This window comes from Centrocercus urophasianus, unplaced genomic scaffold (assembly GCF_019232065.1).
Source record: "Centrocercus urophasianus isolate 14NV4802_14NV808 unplaced genomic scaffold, USGS_Curo_1.0 seq_15, whole genome shotgun sequence".
Lineage (NCBI taxonomy): Eukaryota > Metazoa > Chordata > Aves > Galliformes > Phasianidae > Centrocercus > Centrocercus urophasianus.
Genome location: NW_024884697.1, coordinates 11424911 through 11448726, shown reverse-complemented (window position 1 = coordinate 11448726; position 23816 = coordinate 11424911). Strand labels below are relative to the sequence as shown.

The 23816-nt window shown below is 42.6% G+C and overlaps 2 protein-coding genes across 5 annotated transcripts in view; both read left to right on the top strand.

Annotated features, from left to right (window-relative positions):
* The window catches only part of RELN (reelin), a 269232-nt gene extending 259015 nt beyond the window's left edge, over nucleotides 1–10217 (top strand). Inside the window, exons 62-64 of one of the 2 annotated variants that reach the window (XM_042815609.1) lie at nucleotides 502–699; nucleotides 1102–1200; nucleotides 9092–10217. In XM_042815609.1, coding sequence (XP_042671543.1) covers nucleotides 502–699; nucleotides 1102–1200; nucleotides 9092–9188 — 394 coding nt within the window. In that variant the 3' untranslated portion in view covers nucleotides 9189–10217. Of the gene's footprint in view, nucleotides 1–501; nucleotides 700–1101; nucleotides 1201–5685; nucleotides 6567–9091 lie in introns of those variants that run through there. The other variant, XM_042815611.1, reaches the window with a different exon arrangement.
* A 7289-nt stretch (nucleotides 10218–17506) lies between these two features.
* The window catches only part of SLC26A5 (solute carrier family 26 member 5), a 32904-nt gene continuing 26594 nt past the window's right edge, over nucleotides 17507–23816 (top strand). For all 3 annotated transcript variants that reach the window (XR_006168305.1, XM_042815783.1, XM_042815784.1), the window contains exons 1-2: nucleotides 17507–17580; nucleotides 18513–18563. The gene's annotated coding sequence lies outside the window, so the exon portion shown is untranslated. The remainder of the gene's footprint in view (nucleotides 17581–18512; nucleotides 18564–23816) is intronic.

Genomic DNA, 23816 nt, shown 5'->3' with positions numbered 1-23816 from the left:
AACAAATGTAACCTGCCTGTGCTGACCCTTAACAGAGTGACAGCTTTCTGGACTGGTTTTGTCTTTAACTGTCTAAAGAACTATTAGAAGCAGAGTGAATCAGCAAATGGGCCAGATATAAATCAGACTCCTTGTTTCTTATTTGAATGCCTAGGTAGAACATTTGAAATCCTTTCAGTACTTTGTTCAACTTTTATTTGCCCTTTTTAGCATTTCATACATTCACTTGCATGTTCTATTTGTATACCTCATTTGACTGCAGGTACTTTGTAAAATTGGATCTATTGTCTTCAAATATATGGAAATATGCTGTACATAGCAAATTATTACTTTGAAAGAGGAGCTGTGCTTTAGATGTGAGAAAACTTATTTTACATATTAAAAGAAATGATTCTTGAGAATCCTGAAATTTTTAATAACTGCAATATACCTGGAAGTACAATTGTTCTTGTCTGGATACTTTTTTGCATATTGACAATCCCTTTTCTCTCTGTTTTACAGCAAAATCATGTTCGTTTTGCAAATTGGAAGCATTTCGCAAACAGACAGCTGCAATACCAATCTAAGTGATCCTAACACTGTAGACAAGGCAGTGCTTCTCCAATACAGTGTAAATAATGGAATTACATGGCAAGTAATTGCACAGCATCAGCCAAAGGACTTTATACAAGCCCAAAGAGTGTCTTATAATGTTCCCCTGTGAGTACCTAGTCACATTTCATTACGTCTAAATGCACAAGATACATTTATGGTAGGAAAGACTCTATTTTTGCATCACTGCAAGAAAAATAAGGTTGATGAGAGGGTAAGCAAAGAAGGAAGTTTAAGCAGAAGGCTGATTAAGAAAGAAAGGAGAGTGCTTATTAAATACTTGGGAAAAAGCATAATATGCTTTTAAAGGATAAGAAGAAAGTATGCTTAATTCTTCCTTTTGAGTGTGCAATTGTTCACCATTGAATATTTTGTGCCTACAGGCTGTTGGTGTTTAGGGATGTACAAATAATGCTTTGTATTTGCTCTCAGCACCTCTTGGGGGGAGACAGAGAAGTGTAAGCCTTTGTAGTCTGGAGCTCTCACAGGCTCTTGTGTTTGTGACGACAGGGAGGCACGAATGAAAGGAGTCTTACTGCGCTGGTGGCAGCCCCGTCACAACGGAACAGGTCATGATCAGTGGGCTTTGGACCACGTAGAAGTCGTCCTGTGAGTATCAGCTTCACCCCATCCCACCCCATCTCAGAAATACCTCCAGCATGGCACAAGTGTTAAGCTCAGTAAGAATCACTTTGGTCCAGGGAGACCTTTGAGAATCAGTCTTTGCTAATGCTTTGCCCTGACTGCAATCAGCAGCAGCTAAGATGGCAATGAAATATGTGGCACAGCAGGGGTAGGTGTTGTGCCTCATGGAAAAACACAGGAGGGAAAGCGGGGCTTTATCACCACCAAATGTTTGTGTGTTCCTGTAGTGTAGCAATGACTGTGAGATATATTGTGCTGGAGCATAAAAAAAAGGATATTTCTGTTCAATAGTGTGCTGCCATGCAAGGCTGATTTATATCCTTTCAAAGATACAAGAGTCTGCTGTATTGCTCTTTGCACAGAGTAATGTTGTTGTGCCTCTGAAAAATTTGCATTAGCAACTAATGCCTTATTCATTTCCTTTTTTAGTAAGAAGGATACTGTTCAGAAACAGGGTTCACTATATCAGGTTCCTATGGTCCGAGCTATATTCATCCCCTTGTCAAGATTTTACCAAGTAAAGTGTCTTCACCCTCCTGGTTCTCCCACTATTAAGATGGGTTCCGCTCGCAGCTAACCCATTTTCCTGTGTTACGTCACGAAGAGATGACCTGCTTTTTCTCTAACAATTTAGTTCCAGTAGAAGTGAAATGCTAGTGGCTTCACTGGTGGGAACTCATCGCTGACAGTGGTTGGCAGAGAGAGGCGTGCCTGCTCCATAGATAGGTTCAAACGTTCCTTTTATTGAATAATTTACAAACCAACAATGAGACATCAGGCTTGAATAGCATCCAGAATGTGTAATTATAAGGTTTTTGTCTTTAAATTTGAATTAGCAGAGAAACTGCAAGTAACATTTTGTAATAGTAGAAAAGTGGATTATCTGATTGCTAGTTCGCCCTGTACTTCTTTCCACCAAGCAGCACCAGCTTGCATGGCACTCATATCAACCCCAAGCCAAACTGGTCCCAACACTGAGTAACTGCACACGCTCTGCTGCTTTTACACCCTGCTGGGCGCTGCTTCCATAACATTAAGCTTAAAGCTTGAAGGAGCAAAGGGATGGATGTGATTCCTGCCTTAGTTAATCAGTGGCTGTAGGATGCTGCACCATTTAAGACAGGAAAAATCATAAACCTGCAGGAGGTTCACAGTGTTCAAGAAACCGTAGATAAGAGCACTGCTGGTTATGAAATATTTCAATTTCTTTCTGCCTTGCAATTAAAATAAAATAAAAAGAGAATAATCGTGGGGAAAAAATAGAGACTAATATTACCCATTAACCTGGGAAGCACAAGTAGGAGTGTGATAGATTTATAATAAGGAATTTTAGGCTAAATTCTGAAGAACTTTGATGATGAAATTGCCAGGCTGTAAACAAAACAGACGAACTGAGTTGTGACAATTCAATCATAAGATTTGTTTTATGATAGAATGGAATTCTGTCTGTTAGCACTAGCTCTAGCTGACCTTGTACACACCAGGGCTACCAGCTGTGTTAAGACATGTCCTGAATCACAATGATAGGACTTAGCTTTAATTCTTAATACTGCTTCACTTTCCAATGATCAGTGTGGGCCTTAATCTCTGGATTTTCAATTGTTGTAAGAAATAGAAAAAAGTGGACAAGGAAGAAGAATTATCTTAGAAAAACTCATCAGAGGCAGCTTGAGCTTCCAAGCATCAGATGCTTTGCCACTGCCAGTCTCTCTGCCTCTCCCCATTGGTAGTATGAGGGCCTGAAGGTACCTAAAATACAAAATAAGATGCTGTGAGTGCTGTGAGTAGAACCAACATGTCGGCGGTTTTCTGTTTTCTGGACACATCAGTCTTCCTTGCCTGCTCTCTTGTGCTTTTCCCCATTCAATTTAAACTGGAAAGGAATTGGGGAGGAAAAAAAATAAAAAAATAAAAAAAAAACCCACCAAAAACAAAAAAAACGGTTTAGAAATGAAGGTGATGGAAATGTCACCCCAGGCACAGAAACTCCACCAGCCCTGGGGCAAACATGCTGACTCACTGAGTCAGCTCTCCATCTAGAGAGGAGGCAGTGTATTCTCCTCTTCACCTACAGCAGAGAGGCATGGCCTGCACTAAAATCATTTAGCAGGGTGATGTCATAATGTAATTTTCCATTGATTTTATAGGGAGTCAGTAAGTTTCTGCCTGGCTTATCTTTCTAAAAACAGATACTTTAAGAAACTCCTGTAGTTCTCAAACTGGAAATTACCTCTGCTGGCCTTGTGACCTTGACTCAGAAGGGCAGGAACACCCCTGGCTCTGGGAGGTGTTGGTGCTCTATTTCCTACACAGCCTGCTCTCTGTCCCCTCATAACCTTGCCACACCTCCACCCACCTGAGGGACTCCAGCTGATGTACACGCACATGCACCCCTCTGGCCACCATCTAGATTATCCTCTTTGGCCCCATGTGAGGTCTGCTCACAGATGGTGTGGGTTTCATGCTTGTTTGTGCTCTATGAACCCATGTCACCACAGCAGACACCTGTGTGGCATTATAGCAAGAAGCTGACATGTAACTGGAGGTGTGGTTTTGGCTACAGGGAAATCTCTTGTTTTCCATACAACTTATCTTGTCAGCCCAGAGAGTAGTGGAAGAATCACAAACATTCTCCCGTATTCCCTGTACCTCTTTGGCTTGGCTGTCTGCAGACCCAGCAGTGTGCAGAGCTCTGCCAGCTTTCCCTCAGCCCGAGGGCAAGTTAGCTGTGCTCACCTTGGGCAGACTATGGGCTGGAGTAGGAAGGCAAGTAAGGAAGGCACCTGCTGCAGGTAGAGCGGGTCAGTAGGCTTGTAGTACTACCCAGGCTTTTCAGGATTTTATTCCCCAGTTGATGTGAGGAATATCTGTGCTCCTCCTTACAGTCCTCCCCAGAGACTGTCCACCCAGGGACAACTATGTGATACCTTTTTACATGCCTCACCTCTTAGCTATGCAGAGATTTGAAATTAATTCTGTCATGAGCCCCGCTGCCACGCTGTAGCACAGATGCAGCCCATGGGTGATACACAGCCAGTGTCACAGCACTGTTCAGTCTAATTGATTTCTGAATCAAGGAACATCCTCCTCTTACCAGCAAACACATTTTCAGAAAGCAGTCTATTTGCTTCCTTTTTTTGCTGGGGGGAAAAATAGCCTGCAGATGATTTGTCCATGCAAAATAAATAGCGATGATAAGAAATGGATGAGTGCTTTTGTACGTTCCTTAGAATCACCCCACTTTTTAACTAATTGTTTGAATCGCTCATTGAAAAGCAGTATTTTTAATGCTGTACTGCAGCTGCAAATAGTGCTCACATTGAGCACCTCGTTCCAACACAGTACCTGCTTTGAATATGGGTACATTGAATTGATCTTGCCAACTAACCATTGGCCAACTTATTTTAATAACGGTTGATATGTATCATGTGATGGAAGAAGATATTAGTTAGCAAGAGGTCCCTTTAGAGCTAGTGCTGATAATTCCTTTTTAGTGCCACATTTTTTCTCTGCAGCTGTAAAGAAAGCTTTGGGCACAACCTTCACGTGACTCCATCACTGTGGCTCTTCTTAGGATAAAAAAAATGTATTTTACTCCAGACTTCAGAGTGTTTTTTTGTGTCCCTGCATTTCTGCCCTAAGAACAGCCCATTTCCAACTCTGCATTTCATCTGCACCTTGTTCCGCTCTCGAAGGAGAGCTCACAGCCTGTCTGCTGCACAGATACCACTCCCTTCTCTGCATGTGCACTTGAACTGCCATTTCTTTGTATATAGGGAAGGCCTTTATTGACTTCTTCAAATCTGAATTCTGATAAAAGATATTGAGAATAAAAGAACAATGATAAACTGAATACTAATGGTCTGGTGTTGCTTTCTTTGTACCCCAAAACTCATGATGTAATCCATGGGAATTGGAGCTGTGCAATGAATGCAAGTAATATTACACACCCTACTGTATTATGGTTAATTGTTGGGAAACAGAACGAATCCCTCCATGGCCATCACTCCATGCTCTTCATTGTCAAGATATTCTCACACTTTTGGCACAAATGATTTAGTGAGGAACTCAGTTGTATTTGGTGCAAAGGATGCTTATCCTTATTTTGCAACATTAAAATACAAATTATATATCCCAGCTCTAGCAAAGAGTGTTTATGTGGAAAAGCATTTTCATCTACTTTATTTTTTAATAAAAAGCAATTATTTGAAAAATGCATTGAAATTAAAGTACAAACATAGTCATGACAGAGAACAGAAATACTAAAACATTAGGTAATTATCTGAATATTCACAACATTTATGCCAAATTTAATCTGATGCAGTCTGTGCTTTTATGACATTTTTATTATGTTTCTAAAAAGTGCATGCTGAATTTTATAGAAAATAAAAATGTAAGCATTGATTTGAAATATCAGGAAATAATTTGTTCAATTTTTATTTTCAAAAGAGATGAAAAATCCTATATTGCCTCTAAACCTCATCAGGGTTTTATGACTAATCACAGTGCTGCATGCATTGAAAGGCATTTTCTAACTTGTGTTGTATTTCATTGTTTGCTGTCATTGGTTTTACACTAGAATAAGGTAAGTACTTTCCCTGAATCAATATGCAATATAACTTGCTGCTACAGCTACAGTACTTTGACAAAGTTTTGTGGGTGATGGGTCCATGGAAAATCCTTCGTGTTCTCTGAGATGTGCCACACAGCTCTCTAGGGCCCTGATCCTGCAGCTCTGCCCCAGGGAGTATCAGGGGTAGCTAACGTTAGCCAAAGGTTTTCAGCATCTCACCGCTGGACAATGGCAGTTTTACTGGAGCTGCAGCACAATAAGCTGTACAAACGGAGGGCCCCCATCCTATCGCATGGGCAACCTCTCAGCTCCAAGGGGGAATTCCCACTTTTTTCTCTAATTAATGACTACAGAGCAGAAGCCTTGGCCAGGTGTCAGTGAATCTGTCTGATGCCTGGGCACCCATGTCTCTCGGACACACAGTAAGATGGCGCCTGGTAGTTCTTGTTACTTGTAGCTATGCTGCTGCGTGCTGCCACAGTCAGATACTAGTAGCCAACACCATGACTGAGCTGTGGGTTCAAGTCTTGATCTCACTAGAGCCAATGATCACATCGCTTTTCTTTTGACTCTCCTAATGAATAATCTGTAATTCTGCCACAAATTTCAACAGAACTGTAGCCCTGAGACCATGCCTTTACAGTTTTTCTTTCAGATTTGGCTTTGTTATCCAAATATTTTTGCTTCTGTTTGGTTCCTACCATGCCCTGTCAATCAAAAAGAAAAACATGAAAAATGAGAAAAATGTGAAAAAATAAGTGACGTTAGATAAATTAATTTTTAACTGTATTTTTGTATTTTTTAACTGAATTTGGCTATGTCCTATTTTCAAAAATTTTAAATTGCAGGCTTTAGTTCAGACAATGCTCTAGAAAATATCCAGTAGACAGAATGATCTGCTAAAGAGTCAGTGGCTCCTCCTCATAAACTGTGCTACAAGTCTCTGTAATCCAGTGCTTTTTCTTCTAACAGTAAAATTAATTCAGAGAATATATATAGAAATTAATATAGAGAGAAATTAATATAGACTTATTTTGTGAATATCAGCCTACACCTACAATACGATACTGTACTGTATTGTATAGGATACACCAATTTATCTCTAACAAGAGTGAAAACCATGCTGCTTTCTATGGCAGACATGAAGTTTTTATGTATGTAGCATTCAGTCCAGCAGTTGAGAAGCCTACCTCAGCCTTTGGAAAGAACAAGTTTGAACCACACCAGTACAAGCAAAAAACCCAAAGCATTTAGTTCTTGGGAGTTTAGATTTTTCTTGTTTCTCACACATTGCAATGCTGTGGTGTTCCATGCAAGATGAGGAATGTATATTTTCTTTGTTTGTAACATCTTGATCATCTCATACAATAACTAAAGCAGACTGAATATACATTAAAAAACAATCACTTTTAAAATGTAGGTAACCCTTTATTCCTTTTCTCATGTATTTCTTTTCCTTTTCTTTTTTGTCGTTTTTGTGTTTGTTCATAGTTTTAAATGTCCTCATCACAACATGCGTGCCAGTTACAAAATGGTTAGGCTCTGCAAGTGAAATATAGGCCAGGCATACCTAGAAGCGTCCAAAATGGTGAAAACCTCTGTTGAGCTGCAGCTGAATGAGAGCAGTGAAAAGCAGCAGGGTATCACGTGGGGCCAGGACCAAGGACAGCAACTCCTTGTGCCGGGCTGCTCGAGGGGTTTTGTGACCACGCTGAGGATCTCACGGCCGCGCTCAGCCCTGAATTTAACTAGTTCCCAAAGGGCAAATGTTTCAGCCAGACACGTCGCCAGGCTCCGTTCTGTGCCGCGTGCCCGCAGCAAGGCCAGCTGGGGTTGGTGTGGGCCACTGAGCGCTGAGGGTGATGCTGCACAGAGTATGTGATTAGAATAAATGCTGGCCTTTGGTGCTTCTTTGCACTTAAGCTACCAAGTAGCGTTAAAAGCATACAAACTGACCACTGTCACTCTCTCACACATAACTTACAAAGTAGCACAGAACTTTTCAATTGAAAAATTCATGTGAAATTCAAGGACAAGTCAAACTCAAATGCTCTAGAGCACTAACTTAAACAAGAATGCAAAAAGTTGTGTTGGATGCATCCACTGTCATCCGGAGCTGGGCTTGTTTCATTCTTGTATGTACATTCCAGGGGAAAAAAAAAAAAAAAAAAAAAGTTTTTTCATAAAATTGGATGAAGAAATTTTCAAACTAGCTGGAAGACAGCTTGCAATTTATGGGCGGCTTACATTCTACATTTTGACACAACTGCTTTTATTTAATTTTATCATTGAGATTCTAGATTAGCTGTTGAAAAGGGTATAATTTTGTTACACATGTTTTTGTAGATGATATTGTCATGGTACAAAGCATAAGGTATCTTTGCCTTTGGAAGATCATACTTATTTTGCAAAGCATGCAATTATTTCTTTTTCCTAAGGGCCATATTCACTAAAAATAAGCTCATGCACTTGAATGTGTAACCAGTTACAGCATGTGCATTTACTCTTTATGGACTGGGAAAATTCACAGATGACAACCTACCTGAAGGTAGGATCCAGCCCTTTGGCATTAGTTAGGTTTCAGGCACCGAACCCCAGGCTGAGCAGTCTTGTGCGCTGCTGCCCTCTCATGGCTCTTTCTTCCCTCAGTAGAAGCAGAAACCTAAACAAGATGAGATGATTCTTCTCCACACAGGTGTGAACACGTGTCTCTCCTTCAGTCAGGATGCAGTCTCCTGCCTGGTTTCTTCCCATGTAATGATGCAGACTTCCCAGATCTTTTTTCAATTTGAGACGAGGAGTACAGGGGAGGGAAATATAAAATCTGCATAAAAGCATTATACTTCATTTTCTCTGTGGTAAAGGTGGAAGATAACAAAGTAAAGCTTTTCCTCTGTTCTCAAGATACAGCAACCGATGTTCTGAGACAGAAGGTGACTGGAGTATAAGACTGCAATAGAGAAACACGCTGTATTGAGAGGGTATGAAGTGCATGTAGCTTTAGTGAATATGGCCCCAGACAGCTCAAGCTTTAATTAGCTGAAAGCTCTTAACCTTTCCCCAAGATAATGAACAGTAAATAAAAAGCAAAGTGGGACAGATTCTCGATTGCCTTGTACCTTGTTGTACCAAGGATGTGCTTTACACTACTTTACGCGCTTCACAAATTATGCAAGAAGCAAGCAGAATCTGTCCCACTAGCTCATTGCTCCAGAAGCAATTTAAGTACCAATAACAAACTGACATTCTTCTCTTCCTCCCCTCGCCCTTTGATTTTAACAGCACTCGCAAACAAAATTACATGATGAATTTTTCACGGCAACATGGGCTCAGGCATTTCTACAACAGAAGACGAAGGTCACTTAGACGATATCCATGAAGAAATGAGAAATTTATTTTTTCCTCCCAACATGTGATGTGTTGCTTTCCATTCTTTGAACCTAGCACTGCATCTGGTTTCAGGACTTTTCTGCAACTGGCTTGATGAATAACTGAAAGCCTTTCTCAAGACGGAGTGTACACCACTTTTTCGCACTGTGAACTAATGAGAAGTGACTTATTTTCTCATAGGTAAATGTTTTAATGTTGACGTGTCTGTGAAAATTGTGATCTGTTGTAATATCAGTTACAGTGGCAGTATTGGAAGTAAGCAACTAATTCTGTTTAACAGGAAAAAAAGTTTAAGCACAAAGACTTTTCAGATTTTATGTTTAAGAACGTACATACTAAGTACAGAATTTAACATTTTTTGTCACATAGGTATTTAAGTGCACTGTATTTCAGCTCTGTGTCATTTTATATGATTAAGTTATCATTGTTTGTCCTCTTTGTATTCTACAAAATGACACATTGGCACTGTATTTACTTGTTTTGTTGTTGTAATATTTTTGCTGCTGACTTTTGGGCTATTTACCTTCTGACAAAGTGTATTAAAAAATCAAAGTACCTAATCAAGAAGATAATTGCAAAAGTAGTTGTAAAGACGTTGATATCTTTCAGTCCTATTCTTTTATATGTCTGTTGGTTAGCATTGTTTTGTGGATAAAAAAAGAATGCTTGACATGAAACCTTTTTCTACTAAGCAGTTGTGGATGAAGCCCCAAACAGAAGTTCCCTTTCCTTCTCTAAATGTAGTCAGTTCTCTGCAACTGATTTACTTACAGTAACTGCCATTTGGTGTCTGTAGTAATGAAGTGATTTGTAAACAGTGAACGTTTCATTGTGTTCTCTTAGGTGTTTGTTTCTCTTGCGGGTCATGTTTGTATCTTCTGATAAGGTTGTATTTACACCAGCAACGTTATAATGCCCCTATAGCCCTAAACTGTCTATTATCATAAATAAAATGCTTCACTTTATGGTGAACCAAGCTAAAGATCCATGCTTCAATAAAAATAATGTCAACAAACAACTCTGATGTTAGACTTGTCGAGCCGTGTAGGCTTTCCAAGAAATCATAAACCAAATTCTTTTACTAGCTATCTAGACTGTAATACAAATATTGATGGTATTTTTTAAAATATATACTTAGTACATGACATCACTTTGAAAACAGCAGTATCTGCAGAGGCAGAGAGATCTTCCCAGGCTTGCTGGAGCTTGTCCCAGTGCAAGGAATGAAATGGGACCATGGACCAATATACGCACTGACTTTTCTTTATCTTCAAACTCAACACAGAGGTGTCGTGCACCAACAGCATCATTTACACCTCACAGCTTTGTCCAAGCATAATACCATTCAGGATGAAAATATGGCACAAGTCTGAGGACAGATACTGGTGCAAATCGGTGTTTCCAAGCTCTGAGTACCACACAGCACAAAAAGGGCCAGGTTCAAAAGAGATAGAAGCCACTATTTCTTCACACAGCATTAGAGATTACATACATGACAGGCCTTGATTAATTGTGTTGCAGTTATGAAATGTTTTCTGAGATACAAGAGGAGACTAACAAGTACTTGGAAGAGAAATCCATGCACGTTACTAAGTAAGCAAACCAGAACACATTCAAGAAATCTGAACTAATGATGGCAGGGCAGGTACGGAATGGGCAAATATCAAAGCAAAATATCATACACATGTTATGCCCTTAAATCTTCTTGCATATCTGCTTCTGGCCACTGGTTTTGGCACTATACTGGTTTGAACGAGTACAGCATTTGTTATAAATCTATGCCAGATACATAAAATATGTTTAACTTTCGAGTTTTTTGGTCATTAGAACCTGAGAAGTACAGGAAAAAAAAAAGCAGGTCATTCAGTGACCAACAAGTCAAAGCTTTGGCTTGGACAAAATTATGCAACCAGCCTTTGTCAAAACAGGAAACTTGCTGCAAGAGCCCAGCTCATGTGTGCTTTCAGGACTTGAAACAAGGATCTATTCAGAAAAAGAACAGGAAGAAATAGGTGATTTTGTTAAAGGACATAGTATCTTAATGTTTGTGCAAGAGATTTTAAAATATTGTAATACAAAGTTTCACCCATTAAACAAACAAAAAGGCGAGATATTAATAAACACTCATATTTTTTAAGATAATCTTATTTGTCCTAATATGCCATGAGTAATATGTCAAACTAAATTCATGTGCTGCTACTGTGTTGCTAGGGTAAGGAATTCATTTATTTTACAGGCAGCAAGATTGATACAATGAGGCAAACAGCCTGAGTTCACTTTCCAGACAAGAGGCCAGCATAGCCAGAGAAGCTGCTTTTCACAATTGTATTTATTTCTCTTGAATAGTCTTTGCAACCATGACCACAGAGGGATCCCTCAGCGCATCTCACTAGAGCTGACTATAAACTATAGACATGCTTATCTCAAGAAAATCATCCCCACTGGCAGATTTCCAAGTGATTTTGTTGTTTGTCCTTTCCAAATTCCATGAAGTTCGTCCTTAATTTCCTTCCATTCCTACAGCACACAGAGCAGCATGCGCATGCGGTCTATTCAGTATATGCACTATTTTATTTTTCCTCCCATGTGACTGAAAGTAATGAATCATCTGATGTTAAATAGCTTGCGAAATAGCAAGGGTGAGACATCACATAATCAATGGCAATAAACCAGTGACAGTGCTATAAAATGTACTGACAAGCTTATCCACTGATATAAAACTTTGCCATGTGTAACTATGAACACTGACACCTCCAGGATGCCTTATGGTCTTTCCTATTTCCCCAACAGCACATGATCCTGTATTCCAGGAGAATAAGGAAAATGTAAGAGAGATAAAATAAAAATATAGAAGAATGACTTTCTTGCCTGCTGGTGTTCCTGGAACAATGGAAAACCAAAGTCGTCATAATTTTGCCTCTAAATAGTCTTCTCTTGAGCTTGCTTCATTCAAAGCTGGTGACATTACCTCAGCCATAAGAAAAGAGTGATGCACAAGTTTTTTGAAGGACTGAATCAGGCTTTGCATGAACAGAACAATTTAGAGAAACGGTTTGAAATGAAAAAGTAAACCAAATACAATAAAGGACAATATGATGTCAAAGAGGAAATGAGGTACCTTGCACACTGAGTAAATACCTGGCTTGACAGCAAAACCAGGGGAAGAAAATCAACAGCATACAATATATCAAAAAATGTCACTTTGCATTGTATCAGTAGAAGCATTTATGGTAAAACATAGAAAACATACATGCAGCTGTCAGTGCTGCTTTAGTAGACAGCAGTTATCGGCTGCTGAGCCCTTCACTTAAATATAGATGTAAACAAACTGAAGAGATTTCAGTTTACAGTGGTAAAAACAAGACCCATAGGACTGCAATCTTCCAAGTAGAGAGTTTGTTTAGTCTAGAAAAGAAAACACATGGGGAAAAAAACCGGAGTAGCTATAAACATGGTTCTGTTTCATTCAGTTGCTAACCCGTCAGAGCAAATTGCCACTGGGTAACTTGCTGCCCCAGCACCATCTCATTATTTATTCATCAATGGGCAAGCAGGATCTGCATGAGGTTCAGCAGCAACCACACTGCCAGCCACCAGCAGCCATCCAAAGGGCTGCAAACTACAGCATCTGGCAGACAAATCCCATTTAGTTCAGCTCTGGAACCACAAGGCTTAACCAGGTGTGAGCTCAACAAGGGCTTGCATCAAAAGAAACATGACAAGCAAGTTGAGGGAGGTGATTCTGCCCTTCTACTCTGCTCTCATGAGACCCCATCTGGAGTGCGGCATCCTGTTCTGGGGCCCCAACACAAGAAGGACATGGAGCTGTTGCAGCAGGTACAGAGGAGGGCCACGAAGATGATCAGAGGGCTGGAGCACCTCCCCTGCAAGGACAGGCTGAGACAGCTGGGGCTCTTCAGCCTGGAGAAGAGAATGCTCTGGGGGTCTTTATAGTGGCCTTCCAGTACTTGAAGGGGGCCTACAGAAAAGCTGGGGAGGGACTTTTTGTATGGGCAGGTAGTAATAGGACAAGGAGAAACGGCTTTAAACTGGAAGAGGGCAGATTTAGACTAGATATTAGGAAAAAATTATTCACTGTGAGTGTGGTGAGACACTGGAACAGGTTGCCCAGAAAGGTGTGGCTGCCCCCTCCCTGAAAGCACTGAAGGCCAGAGGTCTAGAGGGAGGTGTCCCTGCCTACAGCAGGGGGTTGGAGCCTACGTGATCTTAAAAATCCCTTCCAATTCAAACCATTCTATGATTCTATGATTCTATGAAGCAGTGACCTCAAGCCTGAGCTGCTGAGGAAGTCTCAAGGCCAAATTAAACTGGTAAGGGACTGATCTGGCAGTTGCCCTAAGAATGTAGGCATGGCTCGTTGTCCTGGAGCCTGATGGAAAGAGTTTGAGCCAGTACCCAACAAGCAAGTGCCCAGTAAAAACAGCATTCCAAAAGTGCAGGAGTTCTATCCAGGAGGGCATCAGTAACTGCTGGATTAATAGTCTGAATCTGTATTTATTTTGAAAGAAAACAAGTTGATAAAGCCTCCTTAGTGGAAAGGGGAAAAAAAAATAGAGGGAGCATAGGGTTTGTGCTTTGTACCATTCAGAGGAGATTTGTCAAAGACTGTGGCAAAGAAATTCTTGCATAAGGGCATGGCTTCTTTCCTGATTGCTTCTGGGCCAAAGGCACTGGGCAGAATGAGGGATTTAGTGGGTGCTTCTATGTTAGGCTGCTGCTGACAGCATGAGCTGGCTGGTAGCCCCAGGTCCTCCTCTCCTTATGCACTGACAGCCTTCTGCTGACACATTGCTCCAACTGTCTAGAAACAGCACATGCAAAGCCACTCATCTGATTTGTATCCATCACTCCATACAAACTAACAGGCACACAGCTTTGTTTAAAATCCAGTCCTTCTCAGAGGACATTTTAAAGCATTTGCACTTCTACACTTTCCAGGAAGTTTTCATGGTGAAGAGGGAAATGTACTCATGTTCAAGCCTCCTCTAGGATACCTGCTATAACACGCAATGATAAAGCCTGACATGAGTAATGTATCTGTACAGGACACACATAGTCACTAATTAACAGGAGTGCTTGGAGAACCAAGCCAACTGCCACTGAAATCAGGAAAATCCCCATCAATCTTAACATGCTTTACTTCAATCTGTATATGTCCACCTCCACTTTACTAGTTTGACCTGTCCTAGGATGCTCATGAGGCTCCACAACCAAGTGCACGAGTCTTGTTCTGCCTTATGAAGTTGAACCATCTCCTGCTTTGACCAAACATCTACTTTTCATGTTGTTTCTCCTACGTTCAGCACTTCAGCATTGAAGCGTCTCTTACCAGTTTGCCAGACAGTGCTGGAAAGAAGCAACAAAAGGAACTATTAACATTCCCTTGGGTCACGCTGAAACGCACACAAGAAATTAAAACCAGCTTCAGTTCATGTACTTAAATACAGCTATTGACACAATGAGTTTCATATAAATCTCGCTGTGGATTATTAAGGTTTAAAATGATTTATACTCTTGTGGATTTTCCAGCAGGAAAATTTTTATGCTGCTATTTCCCTGTTTAAGTTTTCTACTTTCCCTCTTCTTTGTGCAATATTTATTCTGTACTAACTCCAGTTCTACAGCTCTATCTGTAGTGTGTTACTGCAATGCGTGCTTTATTGGTAATAAAGCAGTTCAGAACTTTAGTATGTCAAAGGTGATGTCACAGTTCCCTAAGCTCACTGCACCTCTGCTCTTACACATTCTACTGATGTCGCAGTAAAAAAAAAGACAAACTTTTGGATAAGTAAAACTGCATCAGAAAGGTATCTTTCCCGAAGTACCTCTATTTACCCCAGTTCTGTATCCCCAGCATCCAGCACCACCCTAAATGAAGTTTATTGGATGTGGTGCATTTCTATTACTCTGATTTTTTTTCCTTCAAAATGTCTTTTTGCTACGCTCTCTTGGGGAGAAGACTGCTTATAACAAACCTCTTACTTAAAAAGCAGCTTTTGAAGTGTGCAGACCTTGAAATTTTCCAGTTTGACAAAACTGAAAGAACTGTGCTTCATTTTGAAATAATTTATAATTTCAAGCTACAAAAAACAACATCATCAACAACAACAAAAAACCCATCTAATTTGAGAGGGAATCATTTTAGGGTTCTCAAAATACTACATTCCAGTAGACACTTGTTTCTACATTTTTTGTCATGGTGTCAGTGTGTAAGAACTTTCAAACTTTTACCATCTTCCATCTCAAGCTAGAAAAACAAGTCTCAAAGAATCGGAGAGGGGTGAAAACATTTTCTCTTGTGTAACAGAGAGATGTATATCTGTGTGTTGTAATGCATTTATAAATCAAGGGCTAAAGGCTGCAATCAGTGTGGACATCTCACTACTATTCCTGCTTATTCACAAGGCAATCATAGAACCACAGACTGGTTTGGGTTGGAAGGGATTTTTAAGATCATGTAGGCTCCAACCCCCTGCTGTAGGCAGGGACACCTCCCTCTAGACCAGGTTGCTCACAGCCCCATCCAGCCTGGCCTTCAGTGCTTTCAGGGAGGGGGCAGCCACACCTTTCTGGGCAAACTGTTCCAGTGTCTCACCACCCTCACAGTGAATTTTTTCCTTATATCTAGTTTAAATCTGCCCTCTTCCAGTTTAAAGCCATTCCCCTCATCCTGTTGCTATACGCCTGTACAAAAAGTCCCTCTCCAATTTTCTTGTAGGCCTTCTTCAGGTACTGAATAGCTATGAATCCTCTACAAACTGAAATGAATACAAAGTCACATCCAGTCACCCAGACTGCTGAGATCTGTCTGGAGAGGTGCATTCCTCAGACAGGGGCAGCAAAAATCTGCACCTTAAAAATGAAAAAAAGAAGTGTGTCTGTGAGTGTTGAAGTGTTCGATCAACAGGAAACACTTCAGACCTTTTTTCTGTTGCATTCATTTGCATTACTGACACATGTCTGTGCCTGATGCCTAATGTATGTAGTAAACTTCTAAAAGGACAGAACTCCATGTATGGCTCCAGGATTGGGGCAGAGTGGCTGGAAAGCTGCATGAAGGAAAAGGATCTGGGGGCGTTAATTGACAGCTGGCTGAACATGAGCCAGCAGTGTACCCAAGTGGCCAAGAAGACCAATGGCATCTTGGCTTGTATAAGTAGTGCGGTCAGCAGGGTTGGGGAGGTGATTGCTCCTCTGTACTCAGCACTGGTGAGACCACACCTTGAGTGCTGTGTTCAGTTTTGGGACCCTCACTACAAGAAAGACATCAAGGCTCTAGTGCATGTCCAGAGAAAGGCAATAAGGCTGTGTAGGTCCTGGAGCACAGGTCTGATGGGGATGAGGTGAGGGAAAGGATGGTTCAATCTGGAAAAGATGATCAAGGGAGACCTTATGGCTCTCTCCAACTGCCTGTAAGGAGGTTGTGGTGACGGGGGAGGGTGGTCACAATAACTGTTCCTGAATAACAGCAATAAAATGAGAGGTAATGGCGTCAGGTTACACCAAGGGAGGTTCAGGTTGGGTATTAGGAAAAATTTCGTCTCAGAAAGAGTGGTGAGGCACTGGCACAGGCTGCCCGGGGAAGTGATGGAGTCACCGTGCTCAGCCTGCTCAGGAAAGTGGAGATGCGGCACTGACGGACACGGGTTAGTGGGCACGGGGCGATGGGCTGATGGTTGGACCAGGTGATCTTAGAGGTCTTTTCCAACCTTAATGATTGCACGATTCTAACACTGCTGCCTGCATTTTTCAAAACAACTCTGGAAAACAAAAATAAACCCTGAAGGAAACCCCTTCCGGCACCCGCACCCGGACCCTACTGCTCCCACACACGCGGGCGCCGTCCCGCACCTGCCGTGAGGGCTCAGCCCGCCATTTCCCGCTGCCGGCGGAGCGGGGAGCGAGAAGGATGAAGTAGGTTATAAAAAAAAACAAAAGTGAAGTAAAATAAAATTTAAAAAAAAAAACAAAAAAAAACCAGGAACGTCAGCAGAGCGGTGAGCGCTTGGCGCCGACGACCCCATAGCGCCCGATGGCTCTGCCACCGACAGCCGCCCACCGCAGCCCCTCCCGCTCCCGGCCGAGGACGCCGGGAGCCCCTGAGGCGCCTGAGGCCGCGGACACCGCCCGCCCCGCGGCACGCCGGGACGTGTAGGCCGCGGCGGGAGTGCGAGCGGCTCGGGACGGCGGGGGGTGGACTACGAATCCCAGCCGCGCCCGCGGCCGCCCGCTGCCGGCAGGAGGAGGGGCGGGGGCCGGAGTTGGCCGCTCGCCGCCGCCCGCCCCGCGCCCCAGGCGCTCACCTTGGGTGCGCGGCCGCCGTGCCGGGCTGGGCGGCTGCGAGGAGCTAACGGGAGGAGGTGAGCGGAGAGCGGGGAGATGTGGCCGCGGGGGGACCCCGAGCTGAGGGGGAACGCCGCCGGGCGTCGCGCCCTCCCGGTGCCCGCGGCTGCCGCTCGGCCGTCCCTGGGCGGGGAAGAACCGCGGAGCTCCGCGGAGCCCTCTCGCCCCGGCCGCCTCCCTGCCGGCCCCGCGGTCGCCGAGGGGATGCGGTGCGCGGTGAGCTGCGGGACCGGCGGCGGTGCGCCGAGCGCGGGCGGACCCCGAACGCGAAGGGGGGAGGCGGGGGGGGTCCGTCATTTCCTCGCGTGATGCCCGTCAGTGCGGGCCGCGTGGCTCCGAGCGGCCGTGCGAGGAGGCGTTCGGCGCCTGCGATAGCTGCTTCGCTTCCTAGCGCTAGCTTCAGCACGCGCGTCTTCCCAGCCTTGCCAGCAGTTCCACTGATCTGTGCTTTATCCCGTGATCTGGCAAAGGGTAGAGCCGTGCCTTTGCCTCGCTCAGCGTTTCACAGCTTCCAGTCTGAGAGTTCTGGGAGCGTTGGGACCCCGCCGAAGGGATGAGGGGAAGCCTCTGCGCCGCGTGCACCGCGCCCCGCCGTGCCAGTAGGCCAGCAGCTGTGGACGTTAGGTAGTAATAAAGTAAGGGTAGATAATTATGAAAAAAGTGCTCTTACTGTAGTTACTTAGTGGTGACTCAGCAGAAAGTACCCTCATAATTCTTGTATCTGTTGCAGACACATGGTGTTGGTCTGATTGGGGAAGGCTGAGGTCTGGACCCAGGTCTGGCTGCTGGCTTGGTTTTATAACTGGTTTTTTTTTTGTTTTTTTTTGTTTTTTTTTCATAAAGTTTTCATGAAAGAAGACAGATTTTCAGAGAGACTTTTGAAGTGTCATCTACTCAGCGTGTAATAGAATGTGTTCTGAGTGAATAGATGTCTTTATTTCTCTTACAGGACTTTCACAAGTCATACGCTGCTTCGCTATCTGCTGTAGGAACAATAAAGGTAAGGTGATTAAAGGTACGGCTTCAGGCGTATGGCTCATACTGAATGAAGTCGCTGGAGATCAGCTCTGTTCTTGGGGTTCCTCTGATAGTCATGGTCACATTTTGTCATACTTGGCTTGTGGCAATTCCATGCATTCTCAAGACACAAGACACTTGTTCCAGTACTGCTTCTGTCAGTGTTTCTGAACTGAACTGTTCTATTGATTGATATGCAGAGCACTGCCAAACATCTCTGAAATGGAAGGAGCGTAGGGATAGAGTGGAGCTTCACCCAAGCAGAGCAGCTGTTGGTAGCTGATAAAGCATGTTGATTTGAGATAGCGTATACCTCGTTGTATAGACCTGAGGGTCTTGGCTCAGCAGGATCATGCTAAAAGCTTTGTTAAGCTTAAAATTAGATTTGTGGGGGCAACTGGGGCAATATTGGGTTATTAATGGAATCACGTTTCAGCAAAGGAAAGCTCTAAGTCCAACAGGAAAAAATCTATTGATAACTTCAAGGCTTAAGCTCTGATCACTACACCATACTACTGCTGCCTGAGTGATCTGCCCAGAGTTGGTGTGCTTTTGTTAGTAATGCCGTACGAAATTCTGTGGGCAGGGTAAGTTTGCTTGAAGCTTGTTTAATATACTTACAGTTTGAAAGGTAAAGATGGCTGAGTACGATACTGGGAATTCTGCAGGAAAGTCTTTCCAGTCTTTGCCACAACTTAGCCTGGTTCTCTGAGGTGAGTGCTTGTTTAGGGGCTCTGTTGGGTTCTGGCCATCAGATCTTAGACTTAGGGCACTAAGCAGCCATCAAGTGTTGCCATTTGGTAGGCATTCTGATCTCTTGCTGTGGTTCAAATCATATCTTTAGCACACTGCTTTCCAGAGGTGTAGCGTTTTGTCTCTGACGGTGCTGAAATGTTCCAAAAACAAATGGTTTGCCTGCTCATCTTAAGCCTTTCACTACAGAGGAGTCTGGAACCCACTGCTTTTCTGTGTCCGAGGAAACTTTCCCCTAAGGAACACGAGCCTCGGTGCTAGTGTTGATGTTTTGTGTTTGTTGTTATTGTCTTGATTTCCCTACACAGGATGATCTAGCTGAGCTGGTTGTTCAGCTTTCACTTTGGTTACACCGGTTGTTATTGAGCTGGGGCTGTAGCCCTGTGAGGCAGTAGCAGCCATAGGTAGCATAAACTTGACAGGCTGCAACTGGAATCATTTGGGGAAATGCTGAGGCCCAAACTGTGTCTGATTTATGTAATGTGCAGCTAATAAGCCTTAAAGTACCATTGTCCCTGAGTCTCCAGTTTGAATACATAGTGACTAAAGTGTTTATGTTGTGGTAACTTTCCTGGCTACTTCTTGAGTGAATCCAGACAGTCCATGGTAACATCAGACCTTTAGCTGAGTAATACAAGAACAGTGGATCTCAAGGAATAACACAATTATAATGACAGTGTGTCTGTGCATGTACAGTAGATGTCAGTTTGACTATTGAACTGGAGTATACAAGATCCCTAGGAATTGTTTGAGGTATTTCAGCTGCCCATTCTTCCTCCTCTGACATTAACACACAGGGAGAAAGCCATCAGGGCTTTCATTCCCACCAGTCTCTCACACTTCTGCAACACCAGAGCAGGTTTCCCTGTTGTCATGATCCCCCATTAACTTACATGAAGGTCACTCACCCATGACCCAGTGTTTGCATACTCCTGCATGTGATGATCTGCTGGCTGCTAATTTTTCTTATATTTCATTGCTGATAGAGTTTTTCCATGAGAACTTGTTCTCTTAAAGCATAAATCTGTAACTTTAAGCAGAAGTGTGCACTGTAGATACAGTTCTCAAGCTCAAATCAACCTATCAATCTGAACCCAGTGAAGTTTAGTGAAATAACTGCCATCCTTATCCTGATGTATCCTTATTTGAGAGCTTCTCAAATAATCTTTCAGTACTAAAGCATGGACAGAACTTTCTGCTCTGAATAAGAGTCTTCAGTGTTTGTTGCTTGAAACAAACATCATTGCTGGAGTACAGTCCACTGGGGCTATATCAGATTAAGGCATGACAGATTAAGGCTTGGCATTATAAAATTTGAATTCCGGGCACCTGGTTTTCATGGAACAGAATTAAAACCTTAATATGCTGTGCAGCATAGGGCTTGGATTGCCTGAGATGTCTGTCAGCGAATGCTGCCTGCCCCAGTTGTGGCAGGAGCCCTGCTGGGCTGAGGCATGTCTGAGATGTGTAAGCCATGGCTGGAACAAAGCCACGGGTTGTTTTCATAGATGCAGGCATTTGTAATACCTTCTTTAAATGCTTAACTTTTGCTGCTCCTTTCAAACCTTTTTGGCACAATGTGCTTACAGTCCTTTTCTGGACAAAGGTAGAATTGAGTCCAGTTGCTGCTTCCTCACACTGAGGTTTAGCCCCACATGTCTTGCTCACTGGAATAGTGCCATAGCTACAGAGACTCCAACATTATTTTCTAATCTCTTCTTTTTTTCTGTTACTTTCTTTATCTCCTGTCTCTGCTCTGTTTCATGCTTCACCTTGGAATTTTGCACTGTACTTATTTGCTCATTTTCAGATCTGTATTATGTTTGTGGTTTTTTTGTTCTTCTCTAGTTTCATGTTTAAAATGAATGCTTATGATCTTTTGATATTGCAGTGCTCCAGATCCTGCTGTACCTGTGTTCACATTACTAACAGATGACCTGGGGCTTCTGTATATGCATTTGTATTGAAAGTACGTTCTTGTAAGAGGAAGTCAGGCCAGAAAAATAACTCAATGAGCCTTTCTTCTTTTCCTTTGATGGTCCTCACCCAGGCATTCATATTGTTCTTTCAGTTCCTTGGTCATTGTGTCCTGTATGGGTTATTTCTTGAAGGAATCCATTTGTGCTGGAATCAGTTGGAGGACTCTTCTTTGTCCCTACAGACTGATATTTTTATTGGTCGGGTATAGGTGATGATTCGATAGGTGGATTCCAGGCCTTCCTGTGTGCTTGCATGGTGAGCACCGTTTTCTTAATCTTCTTCTCCTATCTTCAGTTCTACCTTATAAATGCTGCTGATTAATGAAGACCTCACCAATGCTTCTGGAAAAACAGTGCTTCAGTAGCCTCATCAAATTAAAGTACAGTGGTGAGTGCAGGAGTTTGGCAGGTTATTTTATCATTTTTATTCTCTTCAGTGAAAAACCTTCCAACATATGAAAGTGTTAATTACAAAGTGATAATGAGTCAGTCTGAGACAATTTCTGTATGTTTTCCCATCTTATCTACACTGCTGTGATTGTGGAACCACTTTTTTTTTATGTGGATCAAGGTTAGTAGTTTTACTTGTGTAGCAAAGAGCAGATGTTGAGCCATCACACACACTGTGTTGTACTCATTATGTGTCAGCTGTTGTTTAAGCTCCCAGGAAGCATTAGATGTTTCTTTTTCTATGAGCTATGTTATCAGCCACAGAAGAAATGCTAAGGCATAAGGTGAGTCTGCAAGTGCTGGTGTGAAGCACTGAAAAACCTCTTTACATCTTTGTTTTTCTTACTGTGAATTTTAAGTATTTCAACAACAAGCAACACTGGCCATTGCACACTTGTGGCCTTTGTACATAACCCTGATGTCAGAAACTCGAGGAAAGTCATTTCCACTGACTGGCAATCTCCTCAGAGCATCAGGCAACACCCTTAAGTACATAGGAGTCAGGAAGACGCTATTGCTTGGATAACAGAATCTCAGCCAATTAGCAGTTGCCTAAACTGGGGCAGACTATGTCATAAGTCAAGTCCGACTTGCTGCTCATACAAGATTTAGCTTGGCACCTAGTGCACAACATACCCTGAAAATCTGTGTCATAGGATCAGCTGACAAGGAACTATCCATTTCTTCTGAACATGCTTCCTCATGTGAATGCAGAAGTTGAACTTCTCTCTAAAAACTATAGGAAGAGAATTGCAGCTTGATTAAACAGCTATTGGTACCACTTCTCAAGAGAATATCTGCCCTGTGCTGGAGCTCTATGTTGGCTTTTTCAGAAACAACAGTTCTTTGGGAATTTCTTCAAGCACAGCAGTTGTTGTACCTTGTTCTGCAGAGGGGCAAATCCTTTCTGAAAGCCCCAGGAAGAGAGCCTCCCTACAGGATCCTTGGAAAATTCAAATCCTCTGTTAGTTAATAAGATAGTTACTTCAAACCTTGTTGTCAGCAGTGAAACTGGAATATCAATTTATACATTTGAAACCCTCCATTTTCTTCCCTCCTTCCAACTCAGTCATTTATTCTTGTAATTGCAGTGTGATTCGCTATCCTTCAGCTTCCCCTCTGGCTTCAGACATTTGCACTATAAATATGACCACTGAAATTATTGTGGTTATAAACAGCAACCTTCTGCTCTTTTTTTTTGTTTGTTTTTGTTTGTGGTTTTTTTTTTTGGTTTGTTTATTTTTAGCCTGATGTAGTCAGCTAGGAAACTGATGTGTGTGCAAACAGGTCTGATGAATCAATCTATGATGGGAGGACTTGTTAGGTGCTTTCTGTACTGCAGAAAGTGCAGCATGTAACTGTACCCCGTTACATGATCAGGCACTTGTTTGTTGTGTGCTTGTTCCACTTGGCTAGAAGAAGATGGATGAAGAGTGCCAGGTCATGAACAGTTCTAGTGTTCAGCTGCAGACCATTGGTACTCCAGTGTTACATTCACTGTAGCGATGATTCTGGATTAGCTTGGTATGTTTGCTTGATGCTGATCCAGGCTTTCTCTTCTGATCAGCATTTGGATGGCTGCAATGAAGCCTGCTCCAAAACAGTTTTTTTGGCAGTGGATTTCTCCCACAGAAGTGAACCTAGCTAATGGTTACCCAACCTGAGGTGCACAGAGGGCTGTGCATCCTTATCAGTTGGCTCAAGATCAACAAAGCGGTCTTTGGCCGTGATACCATTAGGATTAACTTGTCTGATTTTACTGTCTGTAGCTACTGCTTTCGGAGTTCAAAGGGAAAGTTATGAAGGGGTAGATATTGCGGATTCATACCCAGTGTCACTAAAGCCACAAACACAGAGATGGGAATGATGTCCTCAAGAACCCATGTAAATATGATCAAAGTGGAAACAAGCCATCCCTTATCTATGTCTAGCAGGGGAGACCAGTGTTTGCTGCTCAAAGTGCCACAGGTGTCTGCCTTATGTGAAATTGATTAAATAGCTCAATCACAGGTTTCCAAAATATTATTTTGTTGACAACAAGCACAAGATTGCTA